Source organism: Haemorhous mexicanus, chromosome 5, assembly GCF_027477595.1.
Source record: "Haemorhous mexicanus isolate bHaeMex1 chromosome 5, bHaeMex1.pri, whole genome shotgun sequence".
Taxonomy (NCBI): Eukaryota; Metazoa; Chordata; class Aves; order Passeriformes; family Fringillidae; genus Haemorhous; species Haemorhous mexicanus.
The window spans coordinates 61,253,796-61,270,955 of record NC_082345.1 but is presented as its reverse complement, the minus strand read 5'-3'; the positions used below and the strand labels follow the sequence as shown (position 1 = coordinate 61,270,955).

Genomic DNA, 17,160 nt, shown 5'->3' with positions numbered 1-17,160 from the left:
CCAAGTCCTGCTACATTTTCAGCTTGCTCCAAGCTAATCAGTTGACAGCTGCTGCGTTGCCTGCATGGGGTGAAAATTAGACAGAGTCATGTAGGGAGATGATCCAGACACTGCTGGGGGCTGCTGGGACCAGGAGCTCTTGGGCTGCCTCCCTTTGTCCTCGCAGCAATGCCTCTTGGCTTACTCCCTCTTACTTTTCTCCTTCTCATCCACTGCTGTCCTGTTCTCTGTCCCATCCCATCCTGCCTCCTTCTGCTCTGCTTTTCTCCCTCTCCAATGCTCCTGCTGTTTTGCCACTAGCCAGGGAAGGTCCTTTTCTGTGCCAGTAGCTATCCAAAGCCATGGGGGTAAAGAGATGCCATGTCCACACATTCCCTAGGGAGATGCCAAGAGGATCAGATGAGACACAGCAAAGCTTCTGCTCCTATCCAGAAGTCAGGTGCTTTCTGTTTTCCACAAGAAAAACCTGCATCAGATTTAAGGCTGGAAGTCACAGTTTTGAACCACGAGGGACAGGGGCTAGTGCATGAATCTCCTGTCCCAGAGGAGAAGCTCCCAAGCTACCGTCATTGTTGAACAGTGGAGACTGCAGTGGAGACTTCTTTTTACTCCCATCATGATTGGAAAACACTTGTTTTGGCAAAATTGGTGTGGTCCGTGGAAAAATGTTATCAAGAGATTGGCTTTAGTGTAGTAAATCTTTGCTTAGGATATCCTGGTTGATCTTGCAGCTCTTATGGGAAACTGTCCTATCGTGTGCCAGGACCCTACATTAGTAAAAGCAGGAGAAAAAATACTGTGTTGTAATAAGGCAGGTGAGCAAGCTAAACAGCCTGTGAGTAGTTGTGTGGCACATACACTCAGGTAAGGGCTCTTCTCCTTGCTGCTCCTGCCCCACTAACAGCAGCAAGCACTGGAGGAGGTAGTATCAACTGAGAGCATGAAGGCTCCAAGAAAGTGTAGATTTTCTCAAGAACAGAGAGTAAAAGGCTGGGAACTGTGTGCTTTAAGACAGTGATAAATAACAAACACATGCTTGTTTTGCAGTGTGTGATTACTCTGTGGGACTCATTGCCCCAGGGCAGCACTGGCACAGGAGGCCTAGCAGGATGCACATTCAGGCATAATAAAAAAATCATCTGTAGGAAAATAAAACCCCCAAATACTTCTGTCTCCATGCTTCACAACATCAGTTAATTCTATGAAAACAGCCAGAAACTTCCCCCATAAGCAGATTATTGCAAGACTGGCTCTGAGTGACATCTTATGCCTTCCTTTGTGATATCTGGCCTAGGCCATTGCTGGAGACAGGCTGCAGAGGGATGGACTAGTGATTTGATTCTCCACTTTAATACCTGACTTTTCCTTCATGATGTCACACAAATAATGGAAGGCAGAACATTTTTTTTGCAAGCCAGATAGGGACTACTTTCTATTAAGCATTTGGAATACCTTGTTTGCTATTGCACTTGGGAATATACTGCACAAAAACCCAAAACCTAATCAAGATTTTCCCTATTTTCCAAAAGGCTGCTGTAGAGTTCAGCTGCCTTCTTTTATTTTTAGCACAGACACCACTTACCACGAAGGTGTTTTACATAGGCAAGGCTATTAGAATGATTTATAATGCTATTGTCATAACTGCAGTTTTGCTGAAAGCAAGGGGAGGAAATTGTATGCATCATGGATAGAATGGGTTTGTTCCTAATTTGTAAGAGCCATTATTTTAGTCTTCTAATCATTAAGATTTATGTTACCTAGGCAAGAAATATTGTAGGTATATCACATACCAAGTGTTTTTCAGAGCAAAAAATTAGGCATTGTATATCCAGTGAATTATAGGACATTTCGTGATATCACAACAATACAGTAAAAGTAAAGCAGAAATGTGTCAATAACTGTAAATATAATCTACACTTCTTTTTTTAATGAATGTAATGTTTGTGGAAAATCTGTTGATTACTGTTGCTGATTTTCTCCACCTACTTGACAAATCACCTTTAAAGTAAGATAAACATATAAAAATTCAGTCTTGGACCTTCTGCACTCCAGTGGTATCCCAAGACTTACAGCTAATGAGGAATACAGCTGTTGTGAAACAGTGTTATGGTTTAACCCCAGCCAGCTGCCAAGCACCACACAGATGCTTCCACACTCCTGACTGAAAGACAGAGAGAATCAGAAAGGTAAAAGTGAGAAAACTCACGGGTTGAGACAAGAACAGTTTAATAACAGAAAAAAAAAAATAGGAGTAGTAGCAGCAACAACAACAACAACAACAATAATAATAATAATAATGTAATTAAAAGGAAAATAACCAAGAGAAAAATAAAACCCAAGAAAGAAAAGTGATGCAAATGACAACAATTACTCACCACCATCTGACTGACACCTTAGAGTCCCTGATTAGCAGTCTCCCAACCAACCTTCCTGCTAGGTTTAATGCTCGGCATGAAACATATAGTGTGGGATATCCCTCAAGGCCAACTATCCCAGCTGTGTCCCCTCCCTGTTACTTTTGCACTCGCAGCCTCCTTGTGGGTGGGGCCATGTAAGGAACAGCTGAACCGTGTTGTGCTCTCTTACTCAGCAGTAATTAAAACATCCCTGAATTATCAGTAGCTTCCAGTGCAATTCCAAAACATCGCCCCTACCAGCTACTATGAAGAAGGTTAACTCCAGCCAAAACCAGCAGTCAGTGGAAGTATTTTTAGCAATCTGAGATCTGGGCTCCTTAGGTGATGCTCCTCAGCAGCTCCAGTGTGTTGAGTCAATCAGTATATTTGAGGTTCATTTGAAAATAGGGTGTGTACTCCTCACTCCCTAAGCTAAAGCACTTTATGGGCAGCCTGTGCATACTATGGTAGCCCAGGCTCTCTGGAAGGGTGTGCCCAAGCTTTGCCAGGAGGCTTAGACTCCCGTTTTGGATAGCTGTGGGAAGTTACAACTAAATTTGCACACAGGTAATATATGGGGTGGTGTGGAGGCCAAGAAAAGCAGATGTTATAGAGGACGTTTTCTCCAAGTGACTGAGTGGATCAGTTGTTTACAACTTCAAATAATGAGCTCAATTCTCCAGGATTCATTGCAACAGGAAGGGGTAACAAAAGACCAAGCCTCTCCCAACTTAAAATTATTTTTGAATGTCCAGACAATGCACAATGCCTGTCCTGATGATGTATCATATCTGTGCCCCAAGTCTCCTCATTCAGGAGGTTTTGTAAGACCACCTTTAGAAGTGCCACCAGCTGGTTGCTCTCGGCAGGTGAATCAGTGCTTTGAGCCACTGCACACACTGCAGCCATTGGCCTCCAAAAAACCTCAACAAGGTAGTTGTTCAGAGAGGTAAATCATCTTGTCCAGTTCGTATTACAAAGGACTGATGACTGCACTCCTGAAAACCATCTTGTAGAGCCTTTTAGTCATCCCCCTCAAACATTGTGACAATGTTAGTCATGAACTACACCTTCAACATGAGCAGGATGTTTTATATATCTGCCTACTCACCTTCCTTTAATACTGCTTCCTTGGTCCACTCCGGTTATGTTTCATCCTGATAGCCAGTGGCTTCACTGCTGGTGTGAGACTAGTTCCCTTGCTGGCCAAAAATGTTAATTTTTACAGAGACCTTTTCAATCTGAGTAATTTTTTTTTTCTGATGAGAAGTTAAAAATTAGAGAGGTTTACTTTTTAGTGTAGTGCTCTGTGTATGGAAGAAAAGAGCAGCTTTTATCAATCAGACTCCTTGGACAGGCAACAGCTGACTGTTCAAAGACAATGGGACAGGCAGATGTGTGGGGAAGCTGGTTTGAATTTCCATAGGCAGGAGTGCTCCTACCACAGACACACTAACAGCTTAAGACATTCAGCAGTAAATGTGACTGCAGCTATTACCTCTTGTGCAAAAAGAAGGGTTCTTGTCCTCACAGACTTTGCCTTGTCTAACTTCTAGCAGGGGTTGCATTTTTGACAGTGAGCAACTGTTCAGCTGTGATTTTACATTTTTAAGACCCCTTCTGTTGTCCATCACAGTGGTTTTATGGTTCATAGGACTCTTGGAGGAGAACTACACAAATTCCTGCAAATATGATCTCATTTTATGCTCCCTCCTGTTTTGTTCCTCCTATCTACTTTAAACCAGCAGAAGGGAAGGTGGGAGAAATATGACATTTTCTTTTATTATATCCAAGGTTTTAAGGAATGGCATATTTTTTTTCCTTTAAGTGATTGCTCCTTGCCAACACTACATGAGCAAACTCATAAAGTAGCACAACAGCTACCATGGTGTGCTGGAGAGCACAAGGACTCAGGAAGCTGCTTGGAATGAAGGCAGAGAATAGTGCCAGGGGAAAACCTGTTCATGCTTTCCTTCAGATGGAGATGACATAAGGATGCCCAGAAAAAAAGAAAGTCATTACCAGCCTTTTAATGTCATGGTTAGTGCTATATTTAGTGCATAGCTATGCTGGCATGTGGAGGTCTAGGGAAAGACAAGGCGGATGGGGAGCTGTGCTGGTGGGGGTGGCAGCCTCCAGGGAGCTGAGCCATGGAGGGGTGCAGAGCAGGGCACTGTTATGGCAATGTCTTGCAGAGGTAGAGTTGCCTGAAGGAATGCATGAGTCATAAACCAGTTTCTCCACAACATGAAAAGATATGGTGGGGCAGAAGGCTTGTTCCTAGGGTTGTCATTTGCACCACCCCAGTGACCCTCCTGGTCAGGAAGGGAACTCGCTGAGCTGAAGTAATACTTTAATGAAGTAATACTTTAATGCCATGGTAACACTAAGAGTTCTCATGATAGGAAATGTCCATGCTATAATGTGGGTACCACAAATATACAAAGCCTCATGTCCTCTGAACAGACATCATGGGGAGAGCTCAATGACTTAGGACAGATATTCAAACTTTTTGAAAGCATTTCCCCTCTGGCATAGTTTGAGGTTTTCTTATCCCTCTGGTCTGCTCAGAGCAGTGACCCTTCCTGTCTTGGCACTGAGCAGAGCTGTGTGACAGTTTTCCTCTGGGCAGGAGCCCATCTCTGTTCCTGTACAGCTACTGCTTCTTGCAGAAAGGCCTTTATTTGTCAAGGACTGGATCTAATTCTCAGGGATGTTTTGCATGCATACCCCTCCTAAAAGAAAATAGTTTTATTCAGTACTGCATGTAGGTGGAGATGATGGAAAGGAGGGAGGGAGGGAGGGAGGGGTTCCTGCTGGTAAAAAAACCAAATCAAGAGTTATATACAAATTCTTACTTCTTCTGCTTGTAGGAAAGGACAAATAGACTTTAAAAAAAACACACAGACCCTTTAGTACCTGTGTGTGTCTTTGGATTTGTCTAGGAAAATTTAGGGATATTTTGTGCCTGAGTTTTGCATGGAGAGACAAGGTAGTGCCTTAAGCATCCCCAAGAGCAGCCACCCTTGCAGCCACCAGTGTGGTGGGAGCAGTGGTGCCCTCCCAGTCCTCCCAGTCCTCCCAGGAGCAGGGACTTGTCCCCAGGAAGGGGTGCTGGTGGCACAGGGGGCAGGCCACTCGCCAGAGTGCTCTTCTCATGAGGGTAGAGCTGCTCGCCACTAACACAATCCATCTCCCATTTCTGTGATTTACCAGTCAATTTGATCAGCCATTTAATTTTGTCAAAATCATTGACGGAAGAACATTGAAAGGAGAGTTATGCCACTTCTGTGCTCTATGGCTTGGGCTCATTTATTTTAATTAGCTGTAACAAATTCATGGTTAAACAAGGCTCGAGAGGGTGCTATCTAAATGAGCTACTCATGGCATACACATGACCATTAACAAAACACTTCTCCACAGCTTGACTATGTTCTCCCCCATCTAACTTGCAGCTCATTATAGCTCTAGAGATAGGAAACAGAATATAGCACCTAATTAAAATGTGAGCCTGTGTCCACAGATGATTCAATAGAAATAAATGCATTAAGCTGGTGAGAGAAGCAGGAGAGAGTCATCACAATAAAAAAAATCTTGTTCAAGCAGAGTCTGGAGAAAACGATACCTCTATTTTAGGCACCTGCATGAAGTTGGGGGTATTTGGGTCCTGATACAGCAAAACATTAAAAAAAGCTGATAAAATGTCTGTTGTTCTCATTAAGTATTCTGAACTCCACTGTGTAATAACAATTTTTAGCCTTTCACGTTGGTTGTCATAGAAATAGCATAAGCAACCACTTATTTTGATAATAGATTTATAGTCTGTCTTCTCTTTTAGTTGCTCTTTTCAAAAATTATATTGATGCATTTTTTTTGCATAAGTAGATGAGATATCTTCAGCCATTGCAAGATGAATTTAATGTGTTAGGTTAAGCACTTTAGACGCATGCATAGAATTTAATGAATTTTTAATACAGTTATTCTCCAAAAGACATAAAAAGTATAAATAGCCAGACATGAACTTAAAATAATACCTTCCAAAGAGAAACAAACTAATCATGTCTCCCTCTGTTTGTCACAGGTGGGACAGTCCCCTGGTTGATCTGTTTTTCTCCAACCAGTTCCTTCAGATCACCACCACTGTGCCATCCACTTCCGTGTATGGGTTTGGTGAACATGAGCACCCGACCTTCAAGCACAACATGAACTTCGTCACCTATGGCATGTACTCCAGGGACCAGGCACCAACGGTAATTCACTCTGAAACACTTTGTCCTAGCTCGTGTCACCAAAAGGAGGTCACAAGCATGGCATGTCACAAGCTTCGCAGGTATCATCAGTTTTAATTAAAGACTAAGCCATGGATGTTTTGAGGGAACTTTGAAACCTTTTATCAGAACCTTTCTCACAGTGCTGTTTTCAAGAAAAAATGTGCCAAGATCCTGGTTCAAGAGAGCTTTGCATTTAGTGCTTGGATCGATCTCTGTTCATCCAAACAAGCTGGACTCCAGCAGGACTCATTAGATGTTTGGCTGAACTGGAGTCAGTGGTTGATGAGTCTGTTTTAACTAGAAAAGTGATTCTTACTCATGCCATTTTGAAGGGTTTAGCAGAATATCAAAGGTTTAACTGGGAAAGACTAAAAAATTCCATTGTGATAAGGCAGAAAAAAACCCCCTCTTTTAAGTCAATTTGACTTCACCAATTTAGATGAAAAAGTCCTCCACATTTCAAAATAAGTCTCTAACTATGAATGAATTTATTTCCTTGTCTGTGCATATGTATTTACCTGACAAAAGCTATGAAAAATAGCAAAGTCAAGTCATACTTCATGTATTATGTTTCAGTCATTTGCCAACCTCTATGGAGTTCACCCTTTCTACATGTGTGTAGAACCAGACTCCAATGCCCACGGTGTTCTCCTTCTGAACTCCAATGCACAAGGTAAAAAGATATATGGATTCCCTATATGGGCTGCATGTAGAAATATGATAGATTATCAAGTATAAAATACTGTTTTACTGACTTCTTTTTCAATGTCATACAAATATGAGTGACTGTGCAGCTAACTAAGCTTCCAGGACTAATAGATTTTTCAAAGATTTTTCAAAGGTATTTCAGTAGAATTAATTTTTAACAAGGAATTTGGGCATTTTCAGGGAAAATACATTCTTAACTTTTTTATGAAAATAGATGCAAATAGAGGGAAAGAATAAGGTGGAAGAAATTTCCTCTGAGATTGGCATAACAAAATCAAATCAGTTTAGGTTAATTCTATATTCTGTCTTTGGAGAATAGTTTTGTATGTTGCCATGGTCACCTTACTGCATTAATCTAGTGGTATAATTTCAGAAAAGGGGAATCTTCACTTAGTCTATAAAATCAGTTTCCCCTGGCAGACAATGGCTTTCAACAAGATTAAAATAGCATAGAGGAACCCTAAACACAACTTGTTGATCCTTAGTATAAATATGAAACTGACACAAATGGATCTATGCAATCTACTCTGTATGGGTTTCTGTGATTTATTGCTGCACTATGCCAATCTGAAAGCAGAGATTACAGAAACACTGGGCCTGCCTACCTTCAGGTCCTGTTTGCTCATCCACAGAAGAGCCCAGGGTGTACACACCTAGGATGGGTAGGATAGAATAGAATATTTCAGTTGGAAGGAACATAAAACATACTTCTAGTACAACTGCCTGAGCACTTCAAGGCTGATGAAAAGCTAAACATGTTGTTAAGGCATTGTCCAAATGCCTCTTATACACTGACAGGCTCGGGGCATCAACAACATCTCTAGGAAGCCTGTTCTAGCATTTACCCACCCTCAGTAAAGAAATGCCTTCTGATGTTGAGTCTCAACCTCCCCTGATGCATTCTTGACTTGTTCCTATGTACAGTGCAGAGTTGGTTTGTGCTGAGGGCCTTTTTTTTCCCTTTTAGATGTTACTCTGTCTCCAAACCCATCTTTAACTTTCCGCACTATTGGAGGGATCCTCGACTTCTATCTCTTCATGGGACCAACTCCTGAGAACGTGGTTCAGCAGTACACTGAGGTCAGTAGAAAAGTGCATCTGGCACATGGAGCAGTGCCTTGTAACACAGTCCTGTCATTATCTGGTAGTATCAGTGGGTAGTGCAGACAGAGCTTTGTCCTGATCCATTTGTACAAAGCTGCAGCTTCAGATCCATGGGAAAGCTGGCGTATGCTCGAGCATCTGTCAACAGTCTGTCTGAGTGTCACAGGCAGGCTGGCTGATCAGTGCACATCTCCAGCCTCTCCTGCAATATGTCAGGATGGGATGCAGGAGTGCACTAAAGGGATGCAATGATTAGAAAGGTATCTGTCTAAGCTTACTCCTCTCTGAGCCATCACAGTTTTATACTCTTTGTTCTATGACATGACTGCATTTTGACACTGCAGGCCAAGTAAACAAACTAGGCAGAGCACAGATGGGAGTGTTTGGGAACTTTACGTATGCTGGATTTCAGAGATATTGAATGGACTTTGAAGTCTTCAAGCCTTTATTTGCCAGTGGAATTGCTTGCTGATTTTGGAGCCATCAGGCTGGTTTTTACTAATGAAAAGCCATATAATTGCATTGGAGAGCATGGATGTATAACACTGCATTTACTGCTGTCTCACAGAGTGTAACTACTTGCTATCCAATTGCCCAGTGTTTTCCAGAGAACTGAGAGTACACATGCCAATGGCTGATTTGGAAGTGTACATGCAATTCTTGTTTAGTGAGGACTGTGCAGAAAAAAGTAGCAAATAGTGTTTTTCCTGGTCACCAAATGATGCTTCAACTGAATGGATGCTTGAACTGAAAGGCAATGATGCATTTCCACAGAAAATTGCAATCTCAGATGCAAGCTGTATGTGTAAGGAAATCAGTGCCGAGCCTGAAGAGTGTGGAGCAAAGCTGGAGTAAGGATTTTACTGTGAGGAGGAGGGGGGTCACTGTGCAGACCCTGAGTATTAGGCTGCAATTATCCTTCCCTGAGGAAGACTGAGCAGGGTGGGATATCCCAGAGCCAGGCACTCAGAACTCACAGCAAGATGTGCATGTGCTCTGCCTTTCCCCATGCCACCCCTCAGAGGGGCCTGAGCTCTGATCTTCAGCAAACATTTTGTCTTTCTTGGCTTTTTAAAGCCTCCATATCCTATGCTTGCCTTCTTTTAAAGTGCCTGTATGGGAACAGCAGTACTGTGGTTTAGGGCAAGGGAAAAAGGAGGATTTAACCCAGAAGGAAAGTGTTTCTGGGTTCTGGTTTGAAGGAAGGGATAAGACTTGCTCATGCTGCTGTTTTGGGAAGGCTGGAGCTTCTCTGGGGTGGGCTCTGCTTGACCTTCCTTTTCCAAGGAGAGGTTCAGGTGCTGCCTCCCAGAGAGGTGGGAGGCTGATGGTACTCCTCCATGTCCTGGAGAAGGAGCTCTGTTGCTTGGGGATTTCCAGCTCCCTCTGCACATCATCCCCACCCGTTGTCTGCCATGGTTTAACCCCAGCTGGCAGCTCAGCCCCACACAGCCACTCGCTCACGCCCCCCCAGTGGGTTGGGGGAGAAAATCCAAAGGGTAAAAGTGAGAAAATTTGTGGGTTGAGATAAAGACAGTTTAATGGGTAAAGCAAAACTGTGCACATGAGCAAAGCAAAACAAGGCTTTCATTCACCAGTTCCCAGGAGCTGGAGGGTGTTTAGACACCCCCAGGAATCGGGGGAATGGCTGAACATGTGACTGTTACTGGGAAAGACAAATGCCATCACTCTGAATATCCAGCTCCCCCTTCCTCTCCCCCCATATTTATGTGCTGAGCATGAAGCCATTTGATATGGAATATCCCTTGGGCCAGCTGGGCTCTGCTGTCCTACCTGTGCCTCCTCCCAGCTCCTTGTCTACCCCCAGCCTCCTCACTGGTGGTGTGGACTATGGGGCAAAGAAGGCCTTGACTCTGTATAAGCACTGCTCAGCAAAAGCAAATATATCCCTGAATTATCATCACTATTTTCAGCACAAGTCCAAAACACAGCCCATTCCAGTTACTCTAAAGAAAATTAACTGTATCCCAGCCCAAACCAGCACGCACTATCTCTGATGCCAGTGCCACAGAGCAGCAAGCAAGCTGGGATTTTACACGTGGGTAATAAAACTGGGGGGGGGGGGGGCAGGGAAGAAAGGGGGAAAGAAGGGGAAAAAAGTAAAACAACTCCCCCCCAGGCTGGAGCTTTGATCCCCATTTCAAGGGAGTTAGTGCAGCAGTGCTATGGAAATTAGAGCCACGCCTGTTCCTTTTCAAAGTCTTTTGCTGGTGTTTGAAGGCAGCATTTCTGTGGCTTAGCAGGTGGTCAGCGTCTGAAAATAAAATGAGAGAGTTCTCACTCTCCAGCTGATGGGTAGTGGCAGCTCACTTTCCACCCCTGTCTCTGGAAATGGAGCTGGAGCAAAGAAAACAAGGTAAAGGAGAGCAGTGGGCGTCTCCTAATGAGACATGTCACATGCCAGGACAAAAAAATCCTGTTCTGTATTCTCTGAGCTTGTGCTCAACTCTCTAGGGAATCTTAAAGAATGCATGTTAGTAATTTCAATGTGAAATAATAACTTCTTCAGTAAACATCCTGAAATTCCAAGGTCAAAAATGTTACAATTACCATATTATTAGTCTCTAGGGTAATAATTTGGCTTTTATGTACAAGATATGTGGGAAGGTGAAGGAGACAGAAAAGACTTTATTTTTCAATTGTCTTTTCTGTCACACTGAGAGGATTTTCCCTGTGCAGTCATTGCCATGCTGTAGGGAAAGAAAAGGGGTAGAAAGGAGGATTGTGACTGATGTCTGCAAGGCAGTGCTGAGCAGCATGGCTCAGCTCTGAGCTGTTTGCATGGGTCTCCTCTGTGAATTGGTGTTTTGGGAGCTCCTGGCTGCAGGGGCCCCTGGTGGGACCAGGTTGCACTGCTGCAGAGCTTCTCAGTGAAATAGCACCTGCCTCCCTCCTGAGCAAGTCTGCCCCAGTCACTGCTTTTTGCAGGGACCACTCATTTTATCTCTCTGGGATGGCCCCACTGGTGTGGCCGGATGGCCAGGTGCCAGCGGGTGCACAGCTGGAGAGAACAAGGGAGCTGTTTCCAGAGCAAAGTGCTTTACACCTTTCTCAAATGTTTTGTGCCGTTGCCTACAGTGCCACTTCAGTATCTGATCCTCCTCTCTGCCCCTGCTAGGCTTGTTTCTGTGAGAGGTTTTGGAGCTTAGCTCTGCTCTGTGCTTTTATGTGGCTCCTTCCAAACCAGTGAGTTAGGACAGCTTTGTAACAAAGCTCTATATTTTGCCTCTGGTGTATGCAAGATTTCCCCACACACCTCTCCAGGCTGTCACCAGCACCCAGGGTGGACCACAGGCTTTTGGCCAGAGCTGCTGGGTCCAGGCTATGCCAAGAGCAGGGCTCTTGGCTCTCTGTGTGGTGATCAGGGTTTATTGCAGATGCCCTGGCAGAATCACCAGTCTCTCTGCATCCTTGGAGTGAGGACAGGTAACAGCAAAAGCTGTGGTGGCCCTGGATGCCAGCCTGGCTAAGGATAATCTGCTTTAAATGGGCTCCAAGAGTGAGGCAAGGTGTGAGAAGGGAGCAGAGGGTGAATGCTGGTACCTCTGTTCCTCTGCTGTGTGCTGCATGGAGCAGAGGTGAGCTGTAGGATGCATACTGCCAGTGGCACCTGAATGCTACAGCAGTGGCAGCAGCTATAGGGTATGTGCTGGACATGGTCCCATGGGAAGGAGCAGCCTCCAGCCCGATTCTTCTGCTCCCTCCTGTCCCTGAGCCCAGCTGTGTGACATCTAAGACATCTAAGATTGTCCTGTACAGCTCTCTCTATGTGACAGTGATCACATTTTCCTCCTACTGCAGAAGAGGTCTAGTGTGCAGAACAGTTATGTAACACAAATCTCACTTTTAACAGCAAACACCTCCATTTGCAGGAGGGTGAGAAAAAGCAGTAACAAGCTAAAGAGTTCAGGCACTGACCTGAGCCTGGCTGAGGCTCTGCAGTCACACCTAATACCAGGCCAACATTGCCAAGACCACTGATGGCCTTCCAGAACAGACCAACAGTGCACAGCAGTGTGTGAGTTGCATAACAAGATTCTCAGGAATGTTAGGGTTTAAAAAACAGATATTTAATAGCTCTTGGGTAAAGGCCATGAATTTGTTATTTTATCACAAATTATCCAATAACAAGCTGTAAGTGAGCATACTGTAAGTCTCCTGATTCTGTTTGGAGAGAAAATTGCTGATTTGCTTCCTCCTTCCAGAACTGTGGGCTAGTTACAGGTGTAAGGGACCTCAGAGGTCTCTAGTCCACTCTCCTATTGGAGGGGTAACATGGGGAACCTGCTAGTACCTAGATCTTATCACAGATGGTTCAGTGAGAGTCTTGGAGCTGAATTCCCCAAGAAGGAATAAACAGCTGGTAATTGTTTTGTGCAGCAAAAACCAAGATTTGAAGACATTGGTATTGAAAATCCTTAAATTTTTTATATTCTGAGGTTGTGAGCATCTTCTTTATGGTTCAGCAGCTGCAGGGCCTTTCTTTTTGCTCTCCTAAATCAAAGCTTCGCTTCTGTTAACAGGGTTTGAGTGAAGGTTACCCTCTAACTGCCTGGGTGCCCACAGCACTCAGCTGCTTGCCTTAGTCATAGCAGATGAGCTGGATACAGATATGTGGGCCATAGGAGCACCTGTGGAATTTAGCCATTGTGTATTTAGCTGTACAGAAACACTAAACCCAGAGCATTAGCCCACTTGGGTTTTACAGTTTCCTCCTATAACTCCTCTTTGAAGAAAGGGAGTTGAAGCAAATATCAAGCTTCAGAAATCATTTTGTGTGGCTAATTAGGGTGTAAGATTAGCAATCTGCATTGCAGGAACTCTCAGCTCCTTTGTGAGCACAGGAAAGTGTACCTCTCTCCAGCCTCTGTGATATATAGGCATAACTCTGCAGCTGTCTCTCTCATCAGTGTCTTTGGTCATAGTGTTAACAGAACGGGATCCTGATTTACTCTATAGAATTTATAACCTAATACATATCATTGATGCTCATATTAATAACATTATTTGTCCAATAATCCAACACAGGGAGAATGAATACAGATCACTCGCTCCCCAGACACAGATTTTATCTTTTAGATATACTTGTTTCCACTGAACTTTCTTACCAGAAAATGCTTCCAGGGTACCACCTCAATACATCAGCTCTCAAGTGGCTCTGAAAGAAGTGGAAAAAAAATACACATAATGCTAAGTTATGTAAACATGCAAAAACTAACAGTGAATTTATTAAACACCAGGAGTTATTTAAGAAGCAAGTGCAGGAAGAATTCTGGAAGAGAAAATAGGATCTTTTGTTTTTACTGGTTCTGCACTACCATATCTTTGCGCTTTTTTTTCCCCTTCATTTTGGATACTCCATATGTTTGCTGTTTGTATGTTTACCTCCCTCAGTTCCCCTGCCATACCCCATCTACCTTTTCTGATTCTATGGGAGTCAGTTTTGCCAAGCAGGCTTTCTCTGGCTGCTGCACTTTCTGATCATTTGTATGCAGAATGCAATCTGTATGAATTAACTAGATCCTAAATATATATCAAATCCAACTTGAGTCTTCAGGTTTGCAAAATTACATTCCTGCCTCTGCTGATCCATCTGTGAGTGGGTACCATATGTCAGTTACTTTATCAGGAAGCTTCAGGGGGATCCATTAGAGAGAGTCCACAGCATAATTAGAAAAAAGAACATTTGTTTTCCCAGCTGCCCTGTTTTCATCCTTCCTCTTCAAATGTTCTGCTGGTTTCAATTAAGCTCACCATAGATGCACCAGCCTGGTGAACCTAGAGAACTGATTGCTTTAAAAGCTTAATATCTTCCTTGCAAGGTAGATGTTTTTCTGTTGGTTCAGCTGTAATCCCAAACTCCTCAAGGGATGCTGTCACAAAAGACTGTCTCACTCTGGGGTCCAGAACGACACAGCACCATCCCATAAGGTGAGCAGGTGAACCCCAGCAAACCCCAGTGCCCTTTTTAAGGGCTCTGACTGACACACCAGTGGCCACAGCTCCATCTCCAGCCCTACTGCTCTCCACCTGCATGCTTGATAGGACATGGGGGAAGAAGCCAGTCCTCATCCAACTCTTGAAATGCATTGTGTTGGCAATGTCCCCGACTGTTCTCCTCAGGCAGGAGTGACCCGGGGTATCACAGGACCCACAGCAGAGCTGCTCAGCAATTCCCACTGGCTCTGCCCAGGCTGGTTCCCCCTTTCCCGTTTCCCAGCCTGCTTGGGAAGAGGCAGCAGATGCCATGCAGACATCCTGCCAGGGCACAGGGCTCTGCATTGAGCTGCAGGATTAATATTTATCAGCCAGTTTTCCCTATTTCTCTTGTCCAAGATGAGAAGCCTGTGCACAAAGCATTTTATTTCATTAGGGAGTTCTTTTGTTTTGGTCTGTTTTTTTAACCCTGTTTGTAGAGGTCATTCTCTGTTTCCAGTAGAGAAAGCAAGGGCAAAATATGCATCTGCTTTAGGAGCACAAAATGGTGGGTTCACAAAGCTCATCCTGCAGCCTTTTCTAGTCTAAAACAAGCTCTGCTGCTTCCTCAGATGAATTTATCCTTAACATGGTGAGTGTGGATGTGCCAGAAGAGAAGACTTCTTGCCCTGAGGTTGCCATGCTGTATTGGACACCTTGGTGCTGGCTCACAGGGTGTCTGGGAGATTGTCCTGAGCCATCACACCCCATTCAGCTCTCCACGGAAAACCCCAGCAGAGCTTGAAAGAAGGTCTGGGTGATCAGATGTGTCAAGACATCCTGGGAAAAAAACTGATGACATGTGCCAGGTGATGGGGTAGCACCAGGGTAGTTATGGCATCTCTGCCCTCCCCCTACATGGTAGGCACAACCTTTGTTCAGGGCCTGCCCTGGCGAGGGCACAGCACCGTGCAGTGGAAGCTGAGTGCCTCTGTGGCAGGAACATGCTGCTGAGAGCTGCTCTCACTTCTGAATACCCCAGCCTCCAGCTGAATTGGAGGAGAAGTAGGTGTTGAGGAGGATCAGGAAAGTTAAGTCTGGTGGGACAGGACAAGCAGCAGGTGTATGGAGCAACTGTGCTGATCAGCTGGAGCATCCCTCCTGGTGACACCCAAAGCATTAACCTCACCAGTGGTTATGGCCTACTTATGTTTCTGCTTGTGTGAAACAGCAGCATCCCAACAAGTGAAAGCACACTGTAACCAAATTTGTAATGTTTGTCTGTGTGTTCTGAGCATTTCTTGTTTGGAAGCAATTTACCCTGTGTGTTTCCCAGCTCAGGGGCATTAAAAGCATCCTCATCTTTTCTCTGCTTCTCTCCCACATGTGGTTTTCTGTCTGATGCACTTTGTACATCCGTGTACTGATGCTCTAAGATGTGATGTATTTTAGAGCAATTTCCAGCTCAGCCTTGCTTTCCCGGGTCAGACTCCTCCTAGAGAAAATCCCATAGGAAGGTGTGCCTTCATGCAATGCATCTCCAGAGAGCTTAGCAATGCAATAGATCCAGACTGCCAGAAGTGCCTTGTTTTATTTATTTGAAGTAGATGGGGTTTAGCTGCCAATATGCAAGTTTTGTTGTTTGTCACTTTTCAGCATAATTACCTAACTGTGGAGATCCACAAGGAAATAAGGGAGGAACCATTATTTAGCCAAAGGGGGACAATAGCTGCAGCTGATTAATGACTCATGGGTGCCTACGAGCTACTAGATTTTCATGTATTGCCTGCAAAGGTGTTTGAAATACAAAACAAGGGTTAATTTCATTGGATTTAACTGAAGTAAAGATTTCAGGAGATGTGCCCCAGAAAACGTTGGTGTGTACTAATGAGACAAAGCCAGATTTCAGCTTATTTGTAGAACAGACACATTGTAATTGCCCACTGCTCATCACAGGTTACCACAGCAGCTCTCACCAGGGGAAGCAGAGCAGGATGCCTTGCTTCCCTGTGCTCTCAATTGAGTTTCCTCATGCCATTTACAGATGGATTACATTCAGACAGTGGAAATCAAATATTTATAAAATCATATTTAACTCATTACCTTGTGTTTCAGTTGAGAATTTTGGGACCAAACAGTAAATCTGGCCTTGAAGAGGGTTGTCAGTGCCTGGCAACACAAGGATGTGGGGCAGCAATAACAGTAGTCAGCCATAAGTAACTAAGTTTCATCAGATTGGTGTGTAAATATGATAAAACTTCAGAGAGCTCAAATAAAGATCAGACTCTTGATAAGTTAGTTCAGCTGGATGTGGCAAGAGAAGTTTGCAAAGCCTATGTTGCTGTGTGTGGTTGGAGATTTGCCTTCTGTTGACCAAGGGGTTTGTGGACTTTTTGTGGATCGGGTGGCATGAGGCTCCACACTGGATTTCTGCTGGCATGTGCCCTGTAAGTGAGGGCAGATGCTGCTGTGCAGAGGCTGAGACCACGTTTAACATTAGCCTGGCTTTTATACACTGTGTTTTCCACCGGGGTGTCCTTAGAAATGATGCTCAGTGCTGGTGTTGTTGGAGTCTCTCTGAAGGACAAGGATCCACCAGGAGAAGTGCCAAGCATGCTGTGCCAAGAGCCACTCGGAGAAAGGAAAGGGTATTTAATGGGGGTGTGATGCCTGTGCCCTGCCCTTTGTGCTTTAAGTGATCTGTAAGCCTCTCCTGGTGTTTCAGAGTAACTTCTTTTCCTCTC

The 17,160-nt window shown here is 44.2% G+C and overlaps 1 protein-coding gene across 1 annotated transcript in view; it reads left to right on the top strand.

The window, feature by feature from the left end:
- The window catches only part of LOC132327774 (sucrase-isomaltase, intestinal-like), a 60,190-nt gene that overhangs the window by 6,966 nt on the left and 36,064 nt on the right, over positions 1-17,160 (top strand). Inside the window, exons 5-7 of the mRNA XM_059847313.1 lie at positions 6,478-6,646; positions 7,244-7,340; positions 8,343-8,455. Of these exons, the coding sequence (XP_059703296.1) occupies positions 6,478-6,646; positions 7,244-7,340; positions 8,343-8,455 (379 nt within the window). The remainder of the gene's footprint in view (positions 1-6,477; positions 6,647-7,243; positions 7,341-8,342; positions 8,456-17,160) is intronic.